Source organism: Oryctolagus cuniculus, chromosome 3 (assembly GCF_051225735.1).
Source record: "Oryctolagus cuniculus isolate XC-2025 breed Fujian yellow rabbit chromosome 3, ASM5122573v1, whole genome shotgun sequence".
NCBI classification, from domain to species: Eukaryota; Metazoa; Chordata; class Mammalia; order Lagomorpha; family Leporidae; genus Oryctolagus; species Oryctolagus cuniculus.
The window spans coordinates 137073067-137099879 of NC_142869.1; the positions used below are offsets into that span (position 1 = coordinate 137073067).

The 26813-nt window shown below is 45.0% G+C and overlaps 1 protein-coding gene across 4 annotated transcripts in view; it reads right to left on the reverse strand.

The window, feature by feature from the left end:
• Nucleotides 1-26206, reverse strand: part of PIK3CG (phosphatidylinositol-4,5-bisphosphate 3-kinase catalytic subunit gamma) — a 35378-nt gene extending 9172 nt beyond the window's left edge. Inside the window, exons 1-10 of one of the 4 annotated variants that reach the window (XM_008258341.5) lie at nucleotides 26069-26206; nucleotides 22013-24019; nucleotides 19190-19255; nucleotides 18857-19082; nucleotides 17637-17740; nucleotides 15808-15954; nucleotides 13792-13882; nucleotides 12877-13007; nucleotides 11471-11582; nucleotides 10119-10276 (exon numbers count right to left, since the gene is read on the reverse strand). In XM_008258341.5, the coding sequence (XP_008256563.3) occupies nucleotides 10119-10276; nucleotides 11471-11582; nucleotides 12877-13007; nucleotides 13792-13882; nucleotides 15808-15954; nucleotides 17637-17740; nucleotides 18857-19082; nucleotides 19190-19255; nucleotides 22013-24007 (3030 nt within the window). In that variant the 5' untranslated portion in view covers nucleotides 24008-24019; nucleotides 26069-26206. Of the gene's footprint in view, nucleotides 1-10118; nucleotides 10277-11470; nucleotides 11583-12876; nucleotides 13008-13791; nucleotides 13883-15807; nucleotides 15955-17636; nucleotides 17741-18856; nucleotides 19083-19189; nucleotides 19256-22012; nucleotides 24141-25702; nucleotides 26047-26068 lie in introns of those variants that run through there. The other 3 variants (XM_002712034.6, XR_016230949.1, XM_089328445.1) reach the window with 3 other exon arrangements.
• Between the last annotated feature and the right edge of the window lie 607 nt (nucleotides 26207-26813).

Sequence of the window (26813 nt, forward strand, 5' to 3'; positions counted from 1 at the left end):
AGTCACACAGGCTGAGCGCAGTCTTCACCCCAGGCCACAGTCTCATTAATTTGTCAACTCACGCCGTTTTCACAGGGGCATGGAAGGAAATGCCTTTTGCTTTTCAATCAGAGCACATTTTGATTTTTAATTATTTTCTATACACTGATGGCACCAAGCAGACACCCTGCTATGTGAGCCCACCATGTGGTCAACCACTTTTTAATAGAAAATGTTCCAGGAGGGAAATTATCTGGAGGTCAAGTTCTTACCAAGCCACAGGTGCTCGGTAAATACTTGGTAAGCAGGGGCACACACAGCCACCAGCCCCAGCTGCACCAGGAGACGTGCTAACAGGGAGTGACTGTTTTGCTTTACTCGAAGGCCATCTCACTCCTAGTGAGGCTTACATTTATTAAGTTAGTTCTGGTCTTCACATACAAGGGTCTCGTCTATGAGAAAGAAATTTCTTCCCCAGCTGAACTGCATGTTCTATACTAGTCTGACACAATATCCAAATTCCAGCTGGCTGCGAGGACCAAGAGTCACAGTCGGACTGGATCCCCCTTTGCTTGAATGCAGCGTGGAGAGGCGGTGCCCTCCACAGATCCATGCCTGGCTGTGTGGGCTCCGGTCTTGGCTGTATTACTGAGCAGCTGTGCCTCAGTTTTCCCCATCTGAACAAGAAGAACCCACTCCTTGTGGCTGCGGTGAGATGGAAGCGCTAAGTGAATGGCTGCCTATTACTAGCAAATACCACCAGGGGCTGTGTTACTGGAAACACACACCTCTCAATGCTAAGGTCACATTCCCGTCCAGACCATCTGGCCAACATGCCTTCTTAGATGGTACAGGGGGAGGGGTGGGGTGGGGGGGCAGTGGCAGGGGGAGGGCTGTCTCTGGGCTGGGCAGGATGGAAGTGTGTGGCACTCTGGCTACATCTGCAAGTGGCTTGCTTGTGTTGGGGTGTGGGAGGCACAGCAGAGCACCTGCTCCTCCCACTGAAGCCCCAGCAAGTTTCATTTCTGCTCTTTGCACTCAGCCCGAGGCCGTGAGAGCACCCTGACCCGCTGCCTCGGCACAGGGGCTTGTGGTTTGAGGGACTAGGAGGATGTGGCTCCCGGAGCTCAGGGGAAAACACGGAGCCCAGAAGTGACTGGCGGGAGCGACAGTCTTCCTTCTGCCAGGGCTGCTTGGTGTTGACCCCGAATATCCTCACCCTCTGCCTGGGAACTGCCTGTCACAGGTTTTGTAGTATTGGGTGGAGAAGAAGGGGTAAGGGGTGAATCTTTTTGGGGACTTGTTAATGAGTGTGGATGTGGGGAGTGCTACATTATTATTAGCATCATTAGCTAGAACACCCTCCATTAGTAGCTAATAAATAGATTGAACCTGCATAGTACATCTGCTCTTAATTCCACTGTTGACTTAAATGCCTTAATTATAGCATCCAGTGTGAAAAGAAAAGAATTGTTTTTACAGAGCGACCTCACCCCCATAAGTCTTGGGAACAAAGGAATTCATTACCACCCCAAGACCCAAACTTTGACTCGATTTGCTAACCATCCCAGCCATCAGTGCCCTAAACCGCACTCTTGCTCAGTCTACTAATTCCTCAACCCCTGATGAGCTGTGGCTGCTTTAGACTGTCCAAGGTCAGGTGGAGTATTTTTCCTAAAATCAAAATCCTGCATTCTCATCTAGGAGCAAAGGGCACTGATCATACATAACAATACAGGAAGAGACGCTTTCTGGGAAACCTGAAAGAAGAATGGATCTAACCCTTGGCCATGCACCTGCTGAGTTTGAATTAGGATTATCTATGATTCTCATGCTAGCTCTATTTAATGGGGGAAGTGCTCTATTGTCATCGCCTCAAAGATTTGTCAGGAAGCTTATTAGAACCTAAAGGTTACAATTAAACTGTTCTATTTCAGTCAAGTATTCTGAATAGCCTGTATGCAGGTGTGAGGTGGGGCCACAGAGAATTTAAGGTAGACTGTTTATAGATCTGAACAAAAATAATATTAGAAGTGGATGGAAAAATCAAAGGGATAACAAAAGAAACCCTGTACAATGAGTTGGAGAAAGATGCTAACTAAAAACTATATATCATAAATCCTAGATGGGTGGTCTTCAAATTCGTCTCTAGCCAAAAGGAAACGCTAATCTGTTATCTCACCCAATGTTCAGAATATCTCAAAAAGACCTCTTAGTTCAGGAGAAGTGTAGTTGTTTTAGAAACTAGGACAAATAAAAGCTTCACAAGAGGATCTTCATACAGAGTACTCTTTGTAACATGGAAAATGATGTTCTTGATAACAGCCTCCAGTAGACAAAACAATCCCCTACAAGAAACTAAACAGCTGAAAGGCGACTCTTGTTGGAAAGAAACAGAGGTCTAATGCCTTAGGTACTGAGCGACCTTGCCTGCTGGTGGTTAACACGGAAACCCAGCGCCAGGCCATCGCTCCAGCTGTGGGTCTGCATTTGGGGACGATGTGACACCAATGTATTGCAGAGGGCTGATGCTGGTGCCTTCCCTGAGGGCATCTTCCGGTAGATAACATGGGGACAGTGAAGTCCTGGGAGTTCAGGGGCTGAGCCTCATCCCCTCAAAGGGCCAGGGTGGGAAAACGAGCCCATCTCTCTCTCACTCGACCGACCGGGAGAGCCCTTTATTACAGGGGACTGAGACTAATCACCTGCGCCCCGAAGGACTTCCCCACTTTGCTCTGCTCTCTAACTCCTTCATCCCACCCACGCACTGCTGGAACTTGGGACCCCAGAAGTTCCTTTTCTTGACTCAGATTGTACTACACGCTGCTCGTAAACACCTGTGTACTTTGTGTTCCCAAACACTGATTGAATGTACTTTCTACCTCCCTGCCCCTGCTCAGACTGTTCTGTCTGCCTGGTTGTTCCTTCCCCTCCCTGCATCTGCCTGGAAAAATGAAACCGAATTCAGCCCTACAGGCTGGATAAAAACACTTCCTTCTCCACGCCCCTTTTCTATCCTCCAGGGCAGGATTAATGGCTCTCTGTAAACCGCTGTTGATGCACTCAGGCCTCAGCACTGTTGTGTACGGCTCTCCTGCTGCACTGGGGGTGGGGTGGGGGTGGGGGGTGTGTCCAGCACAGTGTCTGACCAACCTGGTGACTAACATGAGGGGAGCAGGAGGCTGGGAAAGTTCAGCCTGGCAGGTTACAGGTTCAGACAAGCAAGGGGGTTGTCACACAAAGGAAAGACACACGGAGAAGAGTGGTGGGGAATGAAAGCAAGGTGGCCGCCATGCTCAGAAGAGTGTCAGATGGCCAGGTCTCTGTGGCCGCTGTGGCTGGACTCAGGGAGAGTCCTGGAGTCTTGAGAACAGCAAATGGCAGGAGGCACCAGGGTCCCCCATCCTGGAGGTCGGTTAGGAAGCAGGGGCCTTGGGTGGAGGAACTGAGGCAGAGCCAGACTCAGCAGACATGGAGTCTGGCTGAGTGAAGGCTCCAGGGGCTGGCCTTTGGATCAACAGTTAAGACGCAGGTCAGGCTGCCCGTGTCCCACATGGGGGTACCTGTGTGCAACTGCTGGTTCCTGCCCCCGATTCCAGCTTCCTGCCATGCGCACCTTGTGAGGCAACACATGAGTTCCTCACTTTGGGCAGGGGAGCGTGTGTGGAGTGGACCAGTGGATCTGAGCTTTTTTTTTTTTTTTCTCTCTTGCAAACCAATAAAAATTAATAACAGAAAAGATGATTAAAAGCTTCCTGAGGCAGGATTCTGGGTAGAGATGGGTCATAGGACAGAGCCTGCATATACCATAGCATGGAGATGAGGCTGCCAGTACCGGAAATAGGGCAGGGGCTGATGAAGCTGGCAAGAAAACGTCTCAGATAGAAATAACACAACCGATGAGCTCCAGACTTCTCTCCTATAAAATGCTTCTGAAGAGCGACACCTAGGGGCAAATGCTTTTTTAGGACACTCCTCAAGCAGCCTGCTTTGCATAGATGGCTTTGTGAGCATATGAACCGACGCCCCTAATGACCAGATTCATCACACACATGTTTGCTTACAGCCAGTATACTGTGTGCAAAGAACCACCTCAAACCGTTCATGACAAAAAGCAAGTTGTTGACAATTGTCCCGGATTGACGCATCCAAAATGTTCAAGGACACTTCAGGACATTTGCGGAAAGGGAATTCAAAGTTTATTCTGGTGTTAAAATTTTTTGAAAAACATGCAGATGAAGAATCTTCAAAAAGTTCATGGAAAATGATGTGAACTATGGAAAAAAACTACCCATGGATTTCAACATGTTTTACAACATTCTAAGCTTGGCTTTTGATTCCATTTTCCATGAACTTTCTGAAATATTCCATGTCCTGTTGGCAAAAATTACTACTCTGGGAAAAAGAAGTAACATTTCGGTCAGAAAGGAAGTCTCCAGAAAAACGGTGATTAGACACCATTTGACACTCACATACTTGCATGGTTTAATAAAGCACCAGATTTCACAATCCGGTTTCATTTCTCATGTGCAGTATGCATTTTATCCTGCATCTTGAAGGCTCAGTAACTTGCATGTGACAGCGTTTGGTCAATTGGTGCCAGATGCCCGTGTCATCAACTCTGAGGACACATGAATGGTGGGGAAGACGACCCTCTTGGAGGGCACCCAGTAAGAGCCAGCTCCTTCCCCGGGCAGGCAATGCTCTGACTCTCAGCAAACACCTGCCTGGTGCTTACTGTGTTCAGGCCCACGTGAGGGACATGGTGCACGGGACACTCGTGGCCCTGCTGCCCAGAATGTGCAGTCTGGAAGGTGAGAGGCACACAGCAAACCAGCACAAATCACTGTGTACTGTGAAAGACACAGGCAGGGAACGTGCTGGGGGCCATGGCCAACAGCAGCACTTCGACGAGGACATCGAAGCGGAGACCTACAGGGCAGTGGAGGGTGTTCCGGGGAGAAGGTCTGTGCAGTGCACAGAGGGGATGTTGGAAGGAGTGGGGGAAGGCCACGTGATACGAGGGAGTAAAGAAGGGGGCTGTTCTCTGGGAGGAGGCAAGGCCCTGTCACATACCCTTGCCGGCCAAGCTTAAGCATTTATAGAGTTTATTCCAAGTGACCAACTGCCATGGCATGGAAATTAATGAACCTTACTCAGTTTGAAGTCTGAGAGCAACATCGTGTCTATTTCTTAAGTTCAATTTGTAATTTAAATTCTAATTGACCTACTACCATCTACAAAACCAAGTATCAAATAAAATGAGGGGAAAACACTATTAGATGTTGAGAATGTTATCTTTGAAAGGTAGGACAATGGCTTTTCAATATTGTGCTGCTATTTTAAAATCTTCTATTGACCTGTTTACAAAAGGTTTATTTATTTGAAAGGGAGAGCAAGAAAGTATATATATATATATACATATATATATATATTCTATATGTATATAGAATACATATATGAAATATATATATGTATACCATCCACTGGATTACTTCTAAAATGCCCACCACAGCCAGGGCTGAGTCATGCCGAAGCCAGGAGCCTGGCCTTGATCTCGGTTCCCTACTGAGTGGCAGGAACCCAAGTACTTGAGTCATTAACTTGCTGCCTCTCAGGGTACACATGAGCAGGAAGCTACATCCAAAGTGGAGGTGGAATTCAATCGCAGGCATTCCATTATGGGATGTTAGCCACCTCCAACAGTGGTTTAACCCACTATACCACAATGCCTAACCTCTCCCCCATTTTGAATAAAAGGCCTTTATCACTTTTAACATGAGCAAAGCACATCACGTTCTTACATAAAAATAAATGGGTAGCCAAATTTCATCTGCCATTGGTATGGGTGTCTTTATGGGTTCCATATGTTCTATAACTGTTCACTGCAATGGAAAATAAAGTGGTCTAAAGTAAATCACTGGTGGATAAGGCTGTTTCCTTCTTTATCTCTTCAGTAAGGGAGAGATTTTCTAAAGAGAATTTACATACCAAAACTGTCAACACTGAAACCTAATCATTTAGCACTCTGTGTGTAGGATGCCACTCCAAACATGGACAGATATTGTGGCGTTTCAAATAGTGGGCCTTGGTTTGTGTCTCTGAAGCTTGTTTGTGAACTCTCTATGTATTCTGGAAGTAATTTATGAATAAGGTCGTAGGCGCAAGTAACTACCTTGGAAAGAACAGAGGTGGGGGAGGGCAGGCCCTTCCTCTTTCTCTTCCCCTTACTCCCACCCCTAGGCCACCAGCCACATGTGTTATTAATTCTCTGTGGAGAAGGCTCACCCACTCTTAACAAAAGTGGGTCAACTTTTCTCACCCTTCCTAATAGGTTATTCAGCGATGTGACATGTATTAATTAACCTTATCCATTCAAAATTAATAGTTCAAAGGAAATGAGGGCATTGTTAATTCAAAATGCAAATGTATAAAGCTGTCCCGGATTGTGTAAAAATGGTAGCTTTATTATTTATCCAAGACTCTGAGACACTAGAGAGTTTAGAGATGTGGTCCTTTATCTTGAAGAACTTCAACTTGAAAAGGAAACATAGGGTGGACATTTGGCACAACAGTTAAGATTCCACTTGGGATGCCTGCATCTCTTATCAGAGTGCCTGGCTTCAAGTCCAGGCTCTGCTTCCAATTCTAGCTTCCTGTTAATGTGCACCCTGGGAGGCAGCAGGTGATGGCTCAAATACTTGGGTCTTTACCACCCACACTGGAGAGACAAACTGAGTTCCAGGCTCCTGGCTTTGGCCTGGCCCAGTCCCGGCTGTTGCAAGCATTTTGGGAGTAAACCAACAGATGGCAGATCATTCTGTGTCTGTGTCTGTGTCTCTCTGCCTTTCAAATAAATAAAAATAAACACATTTTTAAAATTTAAAAAGGAAACAGAAAATGAAGAAACAGAAAATCTGTCTGGAATGCTTAGCAATGTTTTAAAAAAATTGTCACAAAGTTTGAGTCAAATGATGAAACTTGCTGCCCATCTTTGTCAAGCTGGAAACTGGGCATTCTGCGGATATGAGAGAGTTTCAGAAAGTTCAAGGGAAAATGGGAGTTAAAAGATAAAGGGGGGAGTGGGTGTTTGCGAAGTGGTTAAGAGTGGGTACGTCCCACCTTGGACTGCTGGAGTTTAATACCCAGCTCTGCATCCTGGCTCCAGCTTCCTGCCTGTGCAGGCTCTGGGAGGCAGTGGCGATCACTGACGTAACTGGCTCCTTGCCGCCCATGTGGAAGACCTGGATTTAGTTTACAGCTCCTGTTGTCTTCATCTCTGGCCGAGCCCCAGCCATTATAGGCATTTGGAGCATGAACCAGTGAACTGGGAGCTCTCTCTTTTCTCTTGCTCAAATTAAAAAAAAATTTTTTTAAGCTAATGGGCATTTTCTATGAATATCTGAAACTCCTTTGAATGTCATTTAATCCTGAGGTGGTCAGCTTTTATCCTGATCGGAGAGGTGAGGGGGGAAGGGAAGGGGAGGGGAGGCAGAACAGAGGAGCTGGGACCCTTCTCGCTCTTTAGCAGAACATGCTGCTTAGGTCAGGGTGTCTGAGAAGTCCTTGCCAACGATGGCTTCTCATCACACGTTTTCAAACTCTGGGGTATATGTAACAATGGCAACTACTGCTATGGTCTCGGCACCGATCTAAACATTCTGTATATTTCATTTAAATAATTAAACGTTCCCTAGCCCACCACATGAAGTAGGTCTTTTTTATATTCCCACTCTACAGATGCAGAACCCAAGGTTTTAAAAGGATAAGAAGGGTTCATCATAGGTTCGGTACCTATTAAGCAGCAGGACTGGAATGCAAACTCCAGCTGGACGGCTCCAAAGGTCATCCTTTCAACCTCCATGCTGTGCTGTGCACTTCAGGAAGGCTCACAATGTACATTCTCACAGCATTCAGTAAGGATGCTGGCATTTCACACACGTACGACAAAGTTCACCAGGGCGTGTCTGCAGTGCCGCACGCTTTAGTGAAGGAGGTTTCTCACGGCTCGGTCATGAAGGCTGGGGAAATGCGCCGAGGATGGCTGTGCAATGGATCACTGCAAAGATCTGCTGCCTTGGGTGGCGGCTGCCTGGAGAGGGAGGCAGCCTTCCCTCCGCCTCTGTGCACCGAATAGCCTTTCCATAAAGGAAATTTTGAAGCGGGAAAATACAATCAACAACAACAACAACAAAAGCTAAAGAGAAGTCCCACGGGGGTTAGCTGCAGTGGCATGGCAACTCTGGGGCTTCTATGGGAATGTATGTGGTCAGCACCAGGACAGGAGGCCATCATGCCTGGGAAAGCCCCCGGCAGAAGGGAAGAGACCAGATGGGAGCACCTTGGAGAGTCTGCGGAACTATCACATTAAAAGACAGGGATGTGTTAATGCGAAGCACTTGGAATTCATGCACTTTTAAAACATAATATGCATTTCCACGAAGCTTTTGAAGAGTCTTTGCTGGTACAGAAAGAAGGAGAGCCTGGCAGTGAGGCCAAATTCCTTGTATTTCTCTGATTCTTTCAACTGCAGTTTATGGCTGCTGTGTTTGTCTGAAGCTACTCAAACAAACCCCACTTCCAACAGAGGAGAACTGTCTTACCCCTTTAAATGGTAAAATGCTTTCAAAAATTTTTTTAAACCACTTTTCTTCCAGGAAGCTGTCAAAATATGCAATTTCTAATTTTAAAGAAAAATAGGACTGAAATGTGTCAAGTCCCTGGAAACAGTCTGAAACCCAATTGAGTTTGTGCAGAAAAACACATACTGTAAACCCTAAGACCATCTGGCCACAGAGATCTTGGTTTCTCTGTCAACACCACTGGAACTTTGGAAGGGTCAGTCTTGTAATCACCAAACTGAAAATCAGCTAAGAGAACAGAAAAAAACAAAAAACACAAGTTTCAAAATAGTACATCCTAGTTCCTGTTGCACTGAACTTGGGCCCATGCCATCTGCTGACGGCAGCCCTGGACTCAGGCAGAGACTTGGACTAAGGACTCATCCTTGAGACAGGGAGTGAAAATCAAACATCAAGATCCACCAAGGGAGGTGGACACTTAAAGGGAACTTGAGGCAAGAGCGGTCTCTTTGTTTTGTGCGTGGATTGCTATAAAATAGGTGTATTCCAGCAGTAATGACAACCTTTCCGCATTGCTAAATTTGCAAGTGCTAACATTTTCTCGTTGGGCATTTGAAATATCTGACAGTCAAAACTGGATAAGGATGGAAAAGTGATAGAATCTGAACCTTCCCAGGAAGAGTCTTGATTCAGGCAAGCAGCGCAAATCAGATCTCTTGGTAGAACTTGAGACCAAGCTGACGGGATTTCAAATGAGAGGAGGGACTATCCTTTACAAAACTGAGACAAGCACAGGGTGGCAGCACGAGCATTTCCTGTGTCAGAAAATGTGACGATACACACCTGCAGTAAAAGTCAAGAGAGGCTTCCCATCATTTCAGAGTCTTGAAAACTATATGTATAATCTGAGTCTTTTAGCTAATGTCTTTTTTTTTTTTTTTTAATTTCAGAGACAGAGAGAGCAAGCAAGCACTCCCATCCACTGATTCACTCCCCAAATGCCTACAACAGGTAGAGTTGGACCAGGATGAAACCAGGAACTGGAAACTCAATCCGGGTCTCCCATGTGAGTGACAGGGACCCAACTACCCAACTACTGAAGCCATCACCTGCTGTCTCCCCCAGGAAGCTAGAATCAGGAGCAGAGCTGGGACTCGGACCCAGGTGGCACCTTAACCTCTGTGCCAATCATCCATCCCCCCAGGCAGTGTCCTGTATAAATATTCAATGGTTGACGTGTGCACCAGGTGACTTCCTGAAAGTCCTGTCTTCTGTGCCAGTGTCACGCTGGTGTTCAACACTCACCAGTCCCACTGCTTATGGAGAACTTGTGCCTGCAGTTTGGATGTAGGTGGGAGGATTACTGAGGGGTCTCATTTGGCACTTGAGGATGCCATGGAGGTGACAGGGAGGAGGCACGATTGGCCATGCCAGAAGGGGGCCCATGGAGGCAGAGGCTGGATAAACCCTCTGCAGTGAGAGACAAGGGCTGCACAGTGCCATCTGTTTGGCTGGTGTTCTCAGCAGGTGATGGTGATGGGGGAGGGGGTGAGTTACCTGAAATTTCTGGAAGTGTGGACTTGTCTTCTTCCCAGAAGTCCCCATCACAAACAGGAAGTCTGGGGTTAGCACAAATGGCACTCTCTCTTTATTAATGCCCAGGAAACTTTTGTAGTTCCCAAGAATGTGCCCGAAGTCGATATGGAATAGGTTTCCTTGAGAGAAGAAAATGTTTGACATCACTGCACTGGCATCAGCACTTGTCATCACCCTCTGTTTCTTGACATGGTTTTTAAGTTTCCTGAAAATGAGCTATCTTGGGTGACGGAGCACTTTTCACACTATCTTATTAGCTTGTCATATTTTCCATCTTCGCAGGTGTGTGAAAGTAGTAGCCGCAAAGCATTCTTTGAAGCGAGCATGTTTTCATTGTCCCTCTGCTGCTCTTCGTATGACAGCCAGGGGTCCATAGGAAATTCCTGCCTCAGATTTATTCTTAGCAACATAAATGACAACTCTCTAGCATCATGCCGAAGACTCTGTTATGCCCACTCTGCCACTCGGGGTAGACGGATGCCAAACTCTGTGTGGGGGACGAGCACTCGCCTTTTGCTTTTGAGTAGCACAATAGAAATGAATCACTTTCAGTCTCCCTTGGGTGAATTTCCACCGCCACCACCACAGTCACCGTCATCTCTTCTCATTTGTTTAGACCTTGAACACTTCCATACCCCACAAATGTATTCTCTCTCTTGATTTTCACAAGGAGTAAATCATTGATGGCAAATCTGGCTTTTGCCAGACTCTACTCTTAAATTGGTTTAAATTTCATAAAGAAAAATCTGATTGTGTGGTGGTCATTGCTGACCACTGTTGGAGTGGGCAGCGACCCAGTGAGGGGGAAGTGGGGAACAACATTTCAGATCTAGGGATACCTACGAGTTCTTCTGTTGCTTCCGGGCAACACTGGACCCTGTTCTGTCAACACTCCTACCTTCATCAGCTTCTGGGATATGGCACCATCATGTCTGGCTCTCTCCCTAACTTTTCCTTCCTAAGTTTCCGTTCCTGTGCCTTCTTCCCTTTCTCACTCCTTGGCCAGCCCTCAAGGTGGGTGGTCTCTGTAGGGTGACCTCAGCCTGGCATCCCTATGCAACAATGACTTCTAAAACACATGCTCCGGCCTTGAGCTCCATGCAAAAATTACTGTGTTCTGGGAGGAGGAGGAATGGGGAGTTTGTGTTTAATGGAGACAGAGTTTCAGCGGGGGAAGATGGGTATGGGTGATGGTTATACACAACGTGAACATACTTGATGTCACTCACTGAGTTGTCCACTTAAAAATGGTAAATTTTATGCTATTTATATTTGAACCCTCCCCTAAATTATTTTTCAGTAAATAAACTCACCTGTCTCGGAGATCATAATATTGTCGTTGTGTCTGTCACCTATTCCAAGAACAAAGGTTGCCACACAGTAGCCTGCACAGGAATAAACAAATCTCTCCACTGCTGCCTGAAACTAATCAAAATGCATCAGAATATTAATAGTCTTCTAACTGCAAAGAGCAGCATGAATCTATTAGAAATGCCTTCCAAAAAGACACATTCTCGGGACCGTTTTCAGAGAGCAAGTGAGTGGTGCCGGATTTCATCAGTGTTACATCCACTAAGTGCAGCTTTCCCATGGTCCTGCTTCTATTTGAGGGGATGCCTCAATGAATGAACCACAACAGCATGAGGAGGAAACAAGAGTCAAAAGGGCAACCGTAATTTAACCAAAGGGTTCGCTTCCTCTCCACGCATCATCTGCCAACCACTGCACAGAACCTGTAGTGATTTCTCCTTCCCTTGTGAACATGTGTTTTGTTTGGGACTACTTGGGAGCATGCCTGGGTTCACAAATCCACATGTGTAACAGATTAATAAGTGCTACTAATTATATCCCCCCACCCCGACCCCCAGAAGGCTGCTAACCATGCAAAATGAGCAGGGCTAATCTCGTGTGGCGGGATTTAAACGACAGCCCAACAGCCCAACCACACGGCTTGTGAAGGATTCAACAGATGCTCTTCAGAGGCATGGTGGCACTGACATTTTCAGCATCCATAATTTGCCATTTAGATTAGGGTATAGTTGTAAATTATAAATTACTTTATTGGTACGTGGTACTTCCAAGGTAGGAAATAATTTTTTTGCAAGGCAGAGATAGAGAGAGACAGAGAGAGACAGAGGGGGTGGAGATAGGGAGATAGAGAGAGGTCCCATCTATTGTTTTACTCTCCAATGCCTGTAATAGCTGGGGTTGGGCCAGACTGAAGTCGGGAGGTGGGAACTGAACCCCGAACTCCCCCATGGGTGGCAGGAACCCAGTCACTGGAGCCACTGCTGCTACTTCCCAGGGTCTGCATTAACAGGAAGCTGGAGTCAGGAGCCAGAGCCAGGAATGGAACAGAGACGCTCCCAGGGGAAATCTTAAGCACTAGGCTGAATGCCTGCCCCAGGAGAGAATGTATACATGGTAACTGAATATTTCTGCTGAACAGCAAAAATAGAGAGCCGGAAAAAGTGCTACCGGACTGTTTTACAGAAACCAAATTTTATGCAAAGCATGTCTGGTAATCAAAGGAATAGCAAATGCTCAGGCAGTCTGGAACCCAGTGCCTCTGTCTTACAGATATGCTCTGCTGCCCCGGGGAAGCCCTGAAAACCCTCACCAATGGGTCAGCAGGCAACCTTAGGCACTGAAACACTCCCGCCGCATGAGTGACAGTTTTCTAAGGAGCCTCTCTGGTGGGGCAGACGTAGGCACTCACCTTGTCCTCAATCGGGCATTTTTCCTTGAGCCAGTGGTTCAAGACTTCATCCTTAAAGGCGCCCGTGTTGCCCACGGTGCTTTGCTGAATTTTGGCAATGGTCGTGGCGTCTTTCACGATCTCGATCATTCCTGCGTGAGGATGCACAGGGTTTTGGTAGAGACTGGGGCCTGGTGCCCAGCCCAGGCTAAGTCTGTTGAGTGGTGGCCAGAGGTTTTCTTTTTTAAAGAGAGGGTTATTTTCCATGTCTCTACTGTTGGTTTTCTTAGCAGGAAGAGAAAAGAAAGGAGGAGGATATGGCAGCTGTGTGGGATATGTTTTCAATGTCCCTGAGTGAGAAGAAGACAGGACAGGTTCTGAACAGTAGCAAGTAGGCATGTAGGTGCTGAACATAACGTTCCTTACCTGGGCACCTGTATCTCGCCTTTTTTAAACTGCAGGGTCAAACGTAAATGGTTTTGTACACTTCTCAAGTCAGAAACTTGAACAAAAATATGTTTGATTGAAACGAAAATGCTAAATACCTATAAAAGTACCTAACGGTGGAGTGTATAATAGCTTTGATAATATGAATTATGGAATTTTAGACCCTTCCATCTATTTTTAAATGTTATTTGTGAGAGAAAAGTTTAATGTGTAATGGAATGATCTAAAGTTTAGAGGTGCAGCAGTAAAGGAACATCTTCATACTAAAATCATTTCCATGGCGAGTCACAAGGACTTGAACTCATGCATTCACAGATTTTCACTGCATCCATATTCAATGGAGAGTCACATCACCAGCCTGGGAACATTATCCTCCTTCTTATATGGATGATGATGATAACATTTAGTCATTAAACACCCGCAGTGAAGGAATTATGATCTTTCACCACTGGCTGAGTGGAACGCTTACCTCCTGAGGTCACCACATACCTATTTTGTCACCAGTTGAAATGCAACCATATGGCAAGAGGCACAGATCCAAAGATTCTGTTTCCCAGATGGACTCCATGATTCGTAGAATCTGGACATCAAAACACGGAAACATTTCTATTAGAAGTAAGCCATTTTCTCCTCTAAAAAAGCACCAATCTTGGGGCCAGTGTTGTGGTGCAGCAGGTTAAGCTGCTGCCTCTGCCACCAGCTTCCCTTTTTGGAGCACTGGTTCGGGTTCAGTTGCTCAGCTCCCTACTAATAATGTTCCTGTGAAGGCAGCAGAAAATGTCCCAAATCTCTGGGCCCCTGCCACCCATGTGGGGGACCTGGATGGAGTTCTGGACTCCTGGCTTAAGCCTGCACCAGCCCTGGCCATTGTGGCCATTTGGGGAATGAACCAGCGGATGGAAGATCTCTCTTTCTCTGTGCTTCTCTTTCTCTCAGTCATTCTGCCTTTCAAGCAAATAAATACATAAATCTTAAAAAAAATCTTACTTGGTAACACAAAACAACGTGAGCAAATACCACAACTAACAACTGTGTTTTCATTGGTCAGCCTGATACCCTACAGTCTCCTTTTCCTGCAAGCCCGTCAAATTCAGTCCCTAAATCATACAGTACCTGTTCAAAACGCTCCACTCTAATTACATGTAATTACCATAAGAGCCCTAACATCCTTACACGTATTTACTACTTGGACTACTGTAAGGCACTCGTAGGCTAACACCAAAGCATCAGTAACGAAGGACAGAGAACATTCGCCAGGGGCTGTGTTAGGTGCAGTTCTCACATTAACCACACGCACTGGATACGCTTATTACCCCAGCTCGGCAGGTGAAGGAACAAAGGCTTACAGAGTTCAAATTAGCTGCCCTTTGCTGCCAAACCCTGTGCCTCAGGAATAGAAGTACAAGAATGGAGGATGCAAACTCTCCTTACAACTCTGTGCCTCAGGAATAAAACAAAGTACAACAGCGATTTTTGTGTTTTTGAAATGCTCACCTTTAAGCAATTCAAAAGAGTCTACAGATTTATTTGAATTTTAATACATTTTCAAAGGCCCAAAAGATATCTTTTTCTTTTCTTTTAAAAAATACTCCCTGGGTAATACACATTCCATTCTTGAAGAGAAGGCAAAGGGTATTATTGTTTCCATAAGAGAAATAAGTAAAAACAGAAACTTAGAGATAGTTGAAAACATGACCAATTTTTAAATAGGCTATCTTTAAATCAATGTAGCTTGTCTAGTTGTTAATTTGAAAGGCAGACAGAGAGAAAGTTCCAAGCATTGGTTCACTCCCCAGATGCTTGTAATAGCTAGGGCTTGGGCCAGGCCAAATCCAGCAGCCTGGAACTGCATCCAGATCTCCCGTGTATACTTCCTAGGGTATACACGGTTTGTCTGTTGTAAGTAAATCATATTACATATGAGAAATTGTTAACTTTACAGTGTTAAACAACTAGAATCTGAAGAATATCACCTTAGATTTGCTAAAGCTAAAATTTAAACAAAAATATTAGAAAATATGGAAATGATTAGCATGGATACTTTTATCATTCACCTTCTTCTCTAATAGGCTCACTTATCACTTACTGCACCTGCTCACCTTCTCTCTATCCCATCAAACCACTCTCCTGAGTCTGTATGTTTATCAGAGATACATCTATGCACTGAGACTGTAGGTGTGTAGATACATTTATGAACAGGGCTAAAAGGGTAAATATGGCTACATTCCATGGTACCAAACTTAGGATGGGGTATGTAAGAGGTTAGGGAGGGGAGTACACTGGCTACATGGAAATGTTGGAAGCGCATCTTTGAAGGAGTGGACAGCAGTTCGGTGCCCATTAATTAGACTGCAAGTCTCATGGTCCAGAGCCACGTTCCCAAAGCCACAACCCCCCATTAGGGCTTCTCTGGTCACTGTTCATCATATGCAGAGAACACACTTCAGATCTAATACAGCAATCTTTCTTCAGATAATCCAAACAAATTCCCTGACATCAGCATACCTGTAAAATAAGCATGTCTTGGCGTAGATCGTCACCATGTTTAAAGATAATTCCAATGGTCTCCTTTGAAAGGGCTGTAGGATCGGCACATTTAAACTCGAGCCACAGGGGCTTTTTCTTGGAGGCCATCACTTTACATTTCTCAATCTGTAAGGAAGCAGTCATGTGTTTCCCACAAGCAATGGATCCACATTGTGGCGATGCAAATTCTCTTGCAAAGCATCAGCATAAACAACCAGGAAAAAAAATCCTTAGTTGAAAAATTATTTTCAATATTTGAGTAAAAACACAGATCTTCTCATAAATCTGGAAATGCTATGTGAGAGTAAACTCACTACAACTGGTGGTTCCCAAACTGTGCTCCAGGGAACCCCAAAAGGTCTATGGAGGTGCCTGAGGGGTACAGCAAATCCTATCCCCCTTGTCCCACTCCCATAGGATATTGGCATGCTTATAATCTATTTATTTTCAGTTTCACTGTTATCTGTTTATATATTCAGCATCTCCAAAATCTCACTTGACAAAAATTTTAGTGCTATCACCATGTCTAAAAAATGCTTACTGCAGAATCAGGTGCGATAGGCCAAATATAGCAAGATGAGATTTGATAGAAATAAATAGAAAGCCCGTTCCTGTGGTTTGACACTTTCACTCTGCCATTCTCTATACCCTCTGCCCCTCAAAACCCCTCCATACATCTAAAAGAAATTCAAAGTAGAAGAAATGTAGCTAAGCAGTTAGTTACCGACTTAAAAAAAACAACTTAGGAGTTTTAGTCAAAGGTGAATTCAACGTGAATCAAAATGTAATAAGGTCTAAAAGCAGAAGCACACACATTTTGAAGCTGCACTAATATTTTGTATTTTTACTAATCTCTAAAGAAAGGGCAGGATGTTTTTGTTACAGGGCCAGTTTAGTACTAACTGTACATAAAATTAAACACGTATGAGAGGAATTCTCACTTCCTTCCATGAGGCCCCACTGCCACAGGAGTTGCTGCCCTGCTATAAACAACTGGAAAACTAGACAAAATACACGCAACAACTCTTTTCAGACACTGGAAAATAGTCACGTTAGGTCTATAACCTCTGAGAAAATGCAAACAAATGAAATGAGCCCAGTGGTTGTCCCCGTGTATTGCTGGGGGCTGTCTCTAGGCTGCAACATAGACAAGGGGGCTCTGGACTGAATGGTCCAGCAGCCTAAAATAGAGTTCCTGAAGCCTCAGAAGGAGAGGAGAGAGAAGAGGGGACAGAAAAAGTATTGGCTGAAAAGTCCGCAAATCTGAAAGATTATAAACCAACAAATCTAAGCTCAATAAAGCAGAATACACATAAAGAAATCCCTATCAAAGTGCATCATCATCAAATTGCTAAAAAACAGTGATAAATGAAAATCTTAAAAGCAGCTTGGGCAAAAAAAAAGACACACACACATACACAGAGAGAATCAAATATAATGACAGGAGACTTATTACCAGAAAATATGCATGCCAGGAGAAAATGCTATTGAAAGAAAAAGATTAAAAGTCAGTGTAGAAGTCTACATTCAGGGAAAGTAGTTTTCAGAATAAAGGTGGAATAAAGAGCATTTCAGATGAACAAAAGCTAAAGAATTTATTGCTAGCAGACCAGCAATATAGGGGAAGTTACCTGGTATTAATCACTAGTAGCTAGTGATTAAAGCAGGGCTCCATAGAGGCCCACCCAGGGACTCTCCAGGATCCCTGTCTCTGTAGAAATGCTATCTGTCTAGCACTGGGCCCAAGAAAGCATGTAAGACATCGTTAAGACATTTGGACCGCATGGAGACATCTGAGTGATACCTACCACCAGTGTTCCTGCTTTCAATCCAGGGTCGTATGGAACTCTAAAACTCGTCGGGAGGTTAGAATTTTGTAGATTTTCAAGTTTTTGCTTAAGCTGTAGAATAACTGTAATTGTCAAAAGTGCACAAGAATTATGTCAGTCCAAGAAATTCTTAATATTATCTAAAGCATTTCCTGATGTCATACTACTTCACAGCCTTCTATGCTTGGGAAGGGGTGGAGCTGTAGAAGAGGGGGTAGGACCCTGCCTTTGAGGAACTAACCGTTTGAGGTGGCGAGATAACTCAGGCTTGCTATGAGCAATGTAACCACCTCCACACCCTTCAGTGGGGGACGGAAATAGGTGAATATTCGAGTAGGAGGGAGGGCACACAGAGGCCAATAGAGTCAGGTAGACAGCATGGGCATTTGCAGCAGATGGGAGCGCTGTCTCTGTGCGTATCTCTCTGCCTCTCAGATTTTTGTTTTTTAAATTCAGAGTTTAAAATACTGAGTACATTAGTAAGTGTTCGTAGGAATCAGAGAACTCACTATATAAAATCAATATGAATTACCCTCCCTGGCTTCAATGTCTGTGGAGTTTACAAGTCCAGACCAACGTGTTAATGATGATCGTCTAATACAGTATCACCCCAAGCCCCTGGGAACACAGGGAAAGAATGAGTCATTTTCCTAGGGCACGGACAGAATTTCTTAGGGTAGGGAAAGAGAATATTGCAAATGGCTTCAGAAAGCAAGCAGTGTGTGTGTGTGTATAAAGATGCTTATTTATATCTATCTCTATATATTACTCTGGGATACAGAGATACAAATGTATAAATAAATGCATACATTGAAATAGGCTCTCAATAATTCATTAGTTTAAAAGGCTGAAAATTTTAAAATTATATGCACATATTTAAAGGCAGGGAGAAAAAGGTAAAGATTTAGAAATAATTAATCTGTGTGTGTGTATACAACCGTTCTTAAATATCTTACATCTGCAAAGACCTTTTTAATTTTTAAGAACATGCTAATATATATAGTTTTAAAAAATTATTAAGGTGTAAAAAGGAGAACTTTAAATTTGCTTACTCCATGCAGATAGAAGACTAAAATAATGTGTTCTTGGCTGTACTTAGGAAGATGCAATTTGGCTTCCAGAAAGAAGAATCAGAGCGATGATGGCATTTGGAGACAAAGGCATTTGGAAAGAGAACCAAGAAAATATAGCCGTTGTACCTTGGGAACTGACGTCATACTTTTCAGCAGAGAGTGATTTAATGTCAATGGTGACTTTTTGTAACATCTCGATTACAAGGACTTGTTGGGTCAAGTCGTGCAGCATGGCTGTGCCACAGCCCCTCAGATAGGCTTCCAGGATCACGGCGAACCTCTGCTGATAGTGTCTGGACTGGGCTATCTCACTTCTCAAGAACCAAAACAAGAAGTGACCAATTCTTTTGTTCTGAAGGCGAGTACAAGAAGGTCGAAATTATGACTAATGGTCTAGGTCTACCAGTCATTTCGTGCTAGCCTGAAATGTCATGCTATTATCAAAGTGGAAGGACTTACCCTTAAACCACGCTTCAGCAGAAATCTGGCCAGGGCACTGTCATGGTATGGTTCAAATTTCACGGCCTAAAGGAAGCACATGTTGGCATTTGTAGGACTGCACTTGGTGTTGGCGAATCAGGAAGCAGGGATGGAGATGAGCTGGTGCTATGCTCCAGGGGGTCTTTATGGCTAGGGTGATGGGGCTCTCGGCACTCACATTAAGTTCTTTCTCTTAGGGGCCCCTTAGGACCACCGTGAACCAGCTGCTTAGGAGCCTAAAGTAGCTGATGACTGAACTAAGATTAGAGGCCAGAACTCTTGACTCTCACTCACGTGTTTTTCATAACTTCAAAGGTGAAGAGGCAAGGATATCTGCTCCAATTAAGGGCTGGCTTGATTTACTGGAAGGGTGAGAGGGGAAGGAGAGCAACGGCTACCACAAATGTAGCAAATGGGAGGCAAGAGAAGTTGTGAGAAATAGACAACAGAGATGCAATCTACATAAAGAAAAAAAATGTATGAGATGTGAAGATCCTAAAGCTTCCCCTTTTGTTGTCTCACTGGCAAGTTCCTTAGCTGTCTTACAGGTTCTTACTTCAAGTAAACAGGCCTGGAGGAATCCACACAGAGTAGTAACTACCCACTGTGTCCCCATGGTATGCTCACAGCTTTCTGTCAGAAAATTCCTGATTTTACACGCGTCCTCTGGTAGAAACTGAGTTTCATTTCGAGTGTTTAGTAGTTTTCACATCATTTGGCTAATGTAAAAAATACTGACTTAGCTGACAGCTCCATTACCAAAGAAAGAGAACCAATGAAATCTTGGAGGTGTGTGTGGACATGTTTCATTTATTCTCTTACTTTTTGGTATCTGAAAGAGTTTGTACTTTTAAAAGCAGTAAGACTAATAAGTATTGTTTAATTATAGATGTATATATAAAACTAGAGGGTGGGTATCATGTATAAATAGAAAGAGAGGGTTAAAAACAAGTATCTCCTACTATTTCCATTACAAATAGAAATGGAAAATTCCCACTCTAGTTTATACTGAGGGCTTCTCAATTTGATTTACAACTCTTACTCTGTTTTTCAGGGTGGAAATGACCAATATTGACTTCATAATGTTTCAGTTATACCACTGTTTTCAAAAATACTCTTCATGGGTGTGGTCAAATGGGTGGCATAGTAGTTGCATGCGAGGCCTTAACTGTGAGAATGTGGCTACTCAGCCAACAGTACTCCACTCTAGAACTATTTGAATCTTCTAAGCTGAACGTGAGTCTTTTTGACCTTGGTGTTTCACTTCTCTAAAGACAATGCAGATCTCAACTAGGAGACCATTTTAATCAGGAATGAGTCATCTCAGAACCTGTCTCAAATAGTTTTGCAAATGACTACTCTTCTTCAAATTTAAGACCACAAATTCAATGTTAATATATCCTATTGATATCTTTCACTTAAAACATTTTCTAATTCTGCAAGGTTCACTTGTGAAAATGGCAAGGAAAACTAATTTATAGTAGCACTGGGATTCGGAAAAGAGCTTGCACAAATTTGTTTTATGTTGTTTTTGTTACTGAGAGGCAGAAAACTGAAGATCCTTCAATTCTTCTAAACATTTTTAGTGTCATGCCAGTACCTGAACTAAACATGTCTGATATATTCAGCAGGTGAAAGCAAAGGTCAAATTTAACATTTCAAGTTTTGGACTAGAGGAAAGGTGACGATTCAGAGTTCAAAGTTGAGACTACTCAAAATGCTTATCAGAAAACTCTAGGGCCTTCCAGTATGGGATAGTGATTAGACAGTTTCTCATCTAGAATTTAGTGTGGCTGATCCTAAAGATCTCAGGTAGAACATCACCTACTCAGGACCATCCCTGAGTCCCTTTGGTCATAATATTCTATAGTTTACTCCAAAGCATTTGTTACAATTTATTAGCCATCTGTTTGTGTGTGTGCTCATTGTCAGCCTTTTCAATACATGCTGTGGAATTAGTGAATGAACAGCTCTGGGCTCTAAAATAACATTTCTCTTCTAATGCCTTTACTTCCTTTTCCTTATCAAGGGGTACAATGTAATCTGAGAAACTGCTATTCTGAGCAGGAAAACTGTTTCTCCTCCTTTCTTTAACTTCCTACCTAACCTTAGGTGAAACAAACACTTAGTCTCTCAGGCCCCCAGGAATGTGGTGAGAATCAGATGGAAATACAGTCCTTTCTGAAGAGTGGAGCTTGCAACGTTTGACTCTCACAAAACAAACTATTAGGAAAGTCTTTTCTCTCCAGTGTGCACTCTCCTGACCCTAGACGGGTGCAGCAGGGCAGTCACAAGGGCAGGGCCTGGAGTCAGGCCTCCTCAGGTTGAATTCTGATTGGCTTCTATCAAAGTACGCGGCCTTAGGGACATAACCTGGTGTCCCTGTGCCTCAGTTTTCTCATGTATAAAATGCAAGTGCTAATTTGACCTCTATCATACTCATCCTGAGAATGAGATAATACACAAAATCATGAAATCACTTGGAGCCTTGGCACAAGAAAGGGCTTAGTAAGTCAAATTATCATTAAAACAATAAATGAGAACACAGTATTCCCACGGGAACACCCCACCCCCCACCACCTACCAAGCAAGGTATAGTTCTAATGTCTTCAAATGCTTGTAGGTAAGCCCTCAAGACAGAGAAAAAGTAGACAGATCAGTTTACTCTACCGTGAGCTGGCCTCCTCAGATCTACTCTGACCCTGAAGCTCCAGACAAAGGGCATTTGGTGACAACTGAGTGAGGTGCCTGTGCACACGCAAACAAGGGGAGAGTTCTGTTGATGACAGCCACATCCCCTACCTGGACCAGCTGCAGAAGGTAATGCAAGACATCATCATCTTCTAAGCTCTCCAGTTTCTGAACTGCAATGGCTCTTACATTCTCATCCGAAAAGTTGCAGTCCAGGAGTTGCATTGTTAACCCCACATCCAAAGCACTTTGATCCCAGACCTCCCGTCGGGCTAACAACTGGTATGTTTTGGCCACAGTTTCTTGCTGTCCCCATTTCACCGAGCTAAACAGCTTAGGATACGCTTTCGGATGCTTAAGGGTCTCGTATCTAAAATGCCACAGCAGCTCTTTGTCTTCTGCTGTGAGCGGGTTAAGTGGATCCGTGGCTATGATTGCTTCCAGCTGCTTGCGAAGCTGGTTGGGCATTTCGGCTCGTACCCGGTCCCCTTCAGGGTCAGGGGTGGGTCGATGCTTAGGCAAAGCTATTGGGTGGCAGTAATTGTCCAGAAGAATGGAGATGGACATGGCGTTCTCCTTGTCGGGGTTGGTTGCAGACGTGAGCTTGTCAGCATTGAAGCTCCCCTGGTCTTCTCCCTTGCCCGATATCTGCCACATGTGGAGCACGTACTCGCCGTGGCGCAGGAGGAAGCGATGATCTATCAGCAGCAGGTTCACGTAATAGAGCAGCTGAGCCTTGCCCCTGGACTCTGCACCGGGAGTGTCGGCAGAGGCCTTGCCCGACAGCGCGGGCGCCTTGCCGCAGTAGATCTGCAGGTTCAGAAGCGCGCCCTTGGGCAAGTCCTTGATTTTGATACTGAACTCCAGCCACACATTCCAGAGCACCTCCTCCGTGAAGGGCTTGGCGCTGGTTCTCCTTTGGCAAAGCACTTGCTGCCCGTGCTGGATGTTTGCCTCCACGAAAACCGTGAGGTCGGCGTTCCGCGGCAGGACCGGGATATCGATCCCTCTGACCTTGACCCTGAACTTCCGGTCACAGTCCCACAGCGACACAGTGAACACGCTCTCATGGTCCTTGCCGTGGATGGTCAGCTGCTCGTGGTAGCCGGTGACTCCCGTGCAGTCATCCACCAGGGGCCACTCTTCCTTCCTCACCTCGTCCAGGGCTGGGTCCGGGGGCGCGTCGAGCACTAGGTGAATCTCCTCTCCATTTTTCAGGCACTGCCTCACCCACTGGAAATTTCTGATGGGCGTTTCACCCACCAGGTACTCATCCCGGCCGCAGACGCGCAGCACAAAATCCTGTTCGCTTTGGCTCTCCGGGATGTCCATCAGGGACTTCTTCTTGGCCATCTTGGTGAAGAAGCTATGGAGGATGTTGCCAGGCGTGTCGTCGGCCGAGACCTTGATGGTCTGGCTGGTGGTGCTGCGGTGGATGACGATGAAGATGCAGTTGTTGGTAATCTTCCTCGCTAGGTACTCCGGCAGGGGCTTGGACGTCACCCAGGGGTGCATGGCGTACAGCCGGGGGTCGCGGCTGGCCACTTCCGCCATGCGTGGAGTCAGCAGGCGCCGGCGCGTGAACTCCAGCTCGTCGTCGTGCACGTTGCTGACGTCAGTCACATCATAGCCAATCAGGGCGGTGAGCTGCCGCTGAAAGGCCAGCGTCTCCTCAGAGGGCGCGTGCCGCTGGACTACGTGGATCTGGCCCGGGCTCCTGTGCAGCAGCTTCCAGTAGCGCAGGCAGTCCAGCGTCTGCACCACCTGGTACTTGTCGTAGATCTCGTACCACTGCCCCTTTTTCTGGTAGAGCAGGAGGAAGTGGTCCGGGCCCAGCCGGTGGTAGAAGTCTGCGGCCACGCTCGTCTCCAGCGCGCGCAGCCACACCTGGCCCTTCATCTGCTCCACGTTGCCGTGGCCCGCCACGTGCAGCAGCGCCGTCTCCGGCGTCTTGCTGTCGCGCTGGCTGGTGGGCAGCACGAACTCGATGGGGATGAGCTCCATGGAGGACAGGCTGGCCGCGGGGCTGCGCGGCTTCATCCTCCGGCGCCGGCGCCCGTGGTCCTCTCTCAGAACCACGGGCTGTTCAGAGCTCTCCAGCTCCATGCCCCGCGCGACCTGGGAGCGGGGAAAACAAGAGGACCTTGTCACCAGGAAGGCGCTTTCCCGTTTACGAGGCGGCACAAGGGGGCTGTGGAAGACGGACGAGGACCCGGAGCGACCAAGTGCTTCAAGCTGGCGGCATGGGCCCGGGAATCCTGGCCCTGCCACTCATCAGCTGGGCGACTTGGGCTGCTCGGGTGATCCGCGAACCTGCGTCTCATCGTCAGATGGGTAACACCGTGGACGTAAGAGCTAACTAATACATTCGTTTATGTGCGCAATTGGTGTTTAGAGGTTCGCTGATCATTCTATTTTTCTGTGTATTTGAAAAATTTAATTAAAAAGATGCATAAGGCTCATGTAGCACTGTGCCTGACATAATGGCTCAAAACGGTGCGTGTTGCTCTAAGCCTACGGAAACACAGAGATGAATAAAGTAACAGGGCTAAGGATCGAGTCCTGGCTTTGCCAACAGAACTTTAATATTTCTCCTCTTCTGTCTCACACATCTTGCGACCCAGACGGTTCACCCAACGTCCCTTCACTTTGTCTATTTCCAGACTGTCTGGGCCTTGGGATCTGTTCCCTTGTCAACTTCCTATATTTCTCTTTTCATTCCCCCCACCCTCTAATTAGGAAAGCTAGTGATTTCATTCATACAACTAAAGAAAAAACAATCAGAAAAGTGGCAGTCCAGACCATTTGCAGACAGAAAATTTTTAATCATGAAATAACGGTCATTGCTATATTAAGGACAGTTCCTTAGAGGAGAAGACCTCCAAGGCTGGACACTCCCAATATAAGCATTTAGGTCATTTTAACTTGCTGTCAGTTCATTTAATCGGCCTTTGGTTTACATAGTGGAGGAGAGAGCCACAAGATGGAAGGCAGAATTTCTGGACTCCAGTGGCCTGCTATTTAGACCTCAGTCAGTTATTTAATTTCTTTTTTTTTTTTTCGTGCTCTGATATTTTCATTTCTACTAACAAGAATTCACAGTTTTATTCTCATTAACTTACTCTTTCCATAAACATTCAGTAAGTACTTGCCATCCACAAAGCCTGTAAGTAATGTGACATACTGCAGTAAGAAAGCTTCAGGTAATGATTGAAATGCTGAAAGTATTAAAATTGAAAGTTGAATATATAATAAGGCATTTTGATTTTACTATTTAGTCTGTTACATTGTGATACACTATATTCCGAATAAGAACTAACAATTGAAACAAAATCAGTAAATGAAAATGTCATTTCTTTCCTAAATGACTAATGTTAGTGAGACTCACAACTATTTTGCTTCCTTAAGAAATAGTGGAACATTTGATACAGACTGAAGAGGCAAGTTTGATTAAGATAAGAAAGTCAAGTTTCAAACTTATGTCCAAATCTTGGCATAGCTTACTTTTTTAAAGTCAACATTCCCTCTTTTAAAACATTGTGAAGTCATACTTAGTAAGTAAATGAAACCAGTTGTTCCAAAGTACTGTCTCTTGTAACTTAAAATACTCATTTTGGTCTTTGGCTAAGTTACACAATAACTGACAAAGAGAATTGTAAGATACGTTAATATTGACAGGAACTTGAAATAAAACATGACTAAATTTAGGCAACGTACAAATACACAAAAGTAACTCCTTCCACAGTGATAGAAGGCATGCTATATAAGATGCAGAAGAAAACAGGCTGACCAGATACTCACTGATTCCCTTCATGGCTGAGGCTATGAAGGTTTCTCCTTTATGAGAAGACGTTAGAAACGCTGTAAGTACAGTAATCGCTAAGCATACACTGTAAGAATATGAAGCCTGGCTGGCATGGGCTCCATGGCCCTCCCCCTTCCTCCCAAACAAAAACAAAAAAGAACTAATGCACCTGCAGAACTATTGCCGGAACCTTGTGGATATCCAAAAGCTAGGTTGGACTAGACAATGAAATACGGGCGTTCAGTGGTGGTATCATCTCAAGAACCCACAGCAGTCCCGGATAAAAATATTCTAGCCCAGAAGGAAGTGTAACTATTCCAAGTCAGACCCAACAAAGAGCAAAAAATAGAAAGAAGCAATACCTGATAAAGCAGCGGAGGCGATGATGCTGAAGGGTCATTTGTTTAATTTTTGAAAGCAAAACAAATTCAGACCTGCCCAGTGTGCCTCTAAACTCTTCCGCTTTTCTGGGGCTCCCTTCATATCCAGATGCAGAGGAAGTGTTGTAGTTACCAGGAAGGAAGTTTTAACCAAGTTGATTATACGTGTGATTGCTCATTTTAAAAGTGTCAGAAATGCATTTCCTGTTACAGCACACAGAGAGGGAGAGCCCGAACACTAGCACTGTTTGCCGTCTTGTCTTTTACTCTTCGAACTAATTTTTCAAAAACTGTGAGACTAAGACAAATGCAAAAGATCCACACCAAAAATACACATCAGGAGGCATAAACAAATGAAATATTTTCGTGTTAGTTCTAAGTAGAAGAAAAGGCCTGATAGACAACAATAGACAACCTTTCTAGTTAGGGAGACTTTTAAAAAAAATTATTTGAAAGGCACAGCAAGAGAGAGATGGACAGAGAACGAGCTCCTGTCTCACACCTCAAATGCCTGCACTAGCTGGAAGTGAGCCTGGCTGAAGCCAGGAGCCCAGAACTCGATTCAGGTCTCCCACTTGAATGGCAGGAACCCCATCACTTGAGCCATCACCCCAGGAAGCTAGAGCCAGGAGCCAGAACTGGGTATCAAAATCAGGTATTACAATATGGGATACAGGCATCCCAACCAGCATCTTAACTGCTAGGCCAAACCCCCACTCCAGGATGA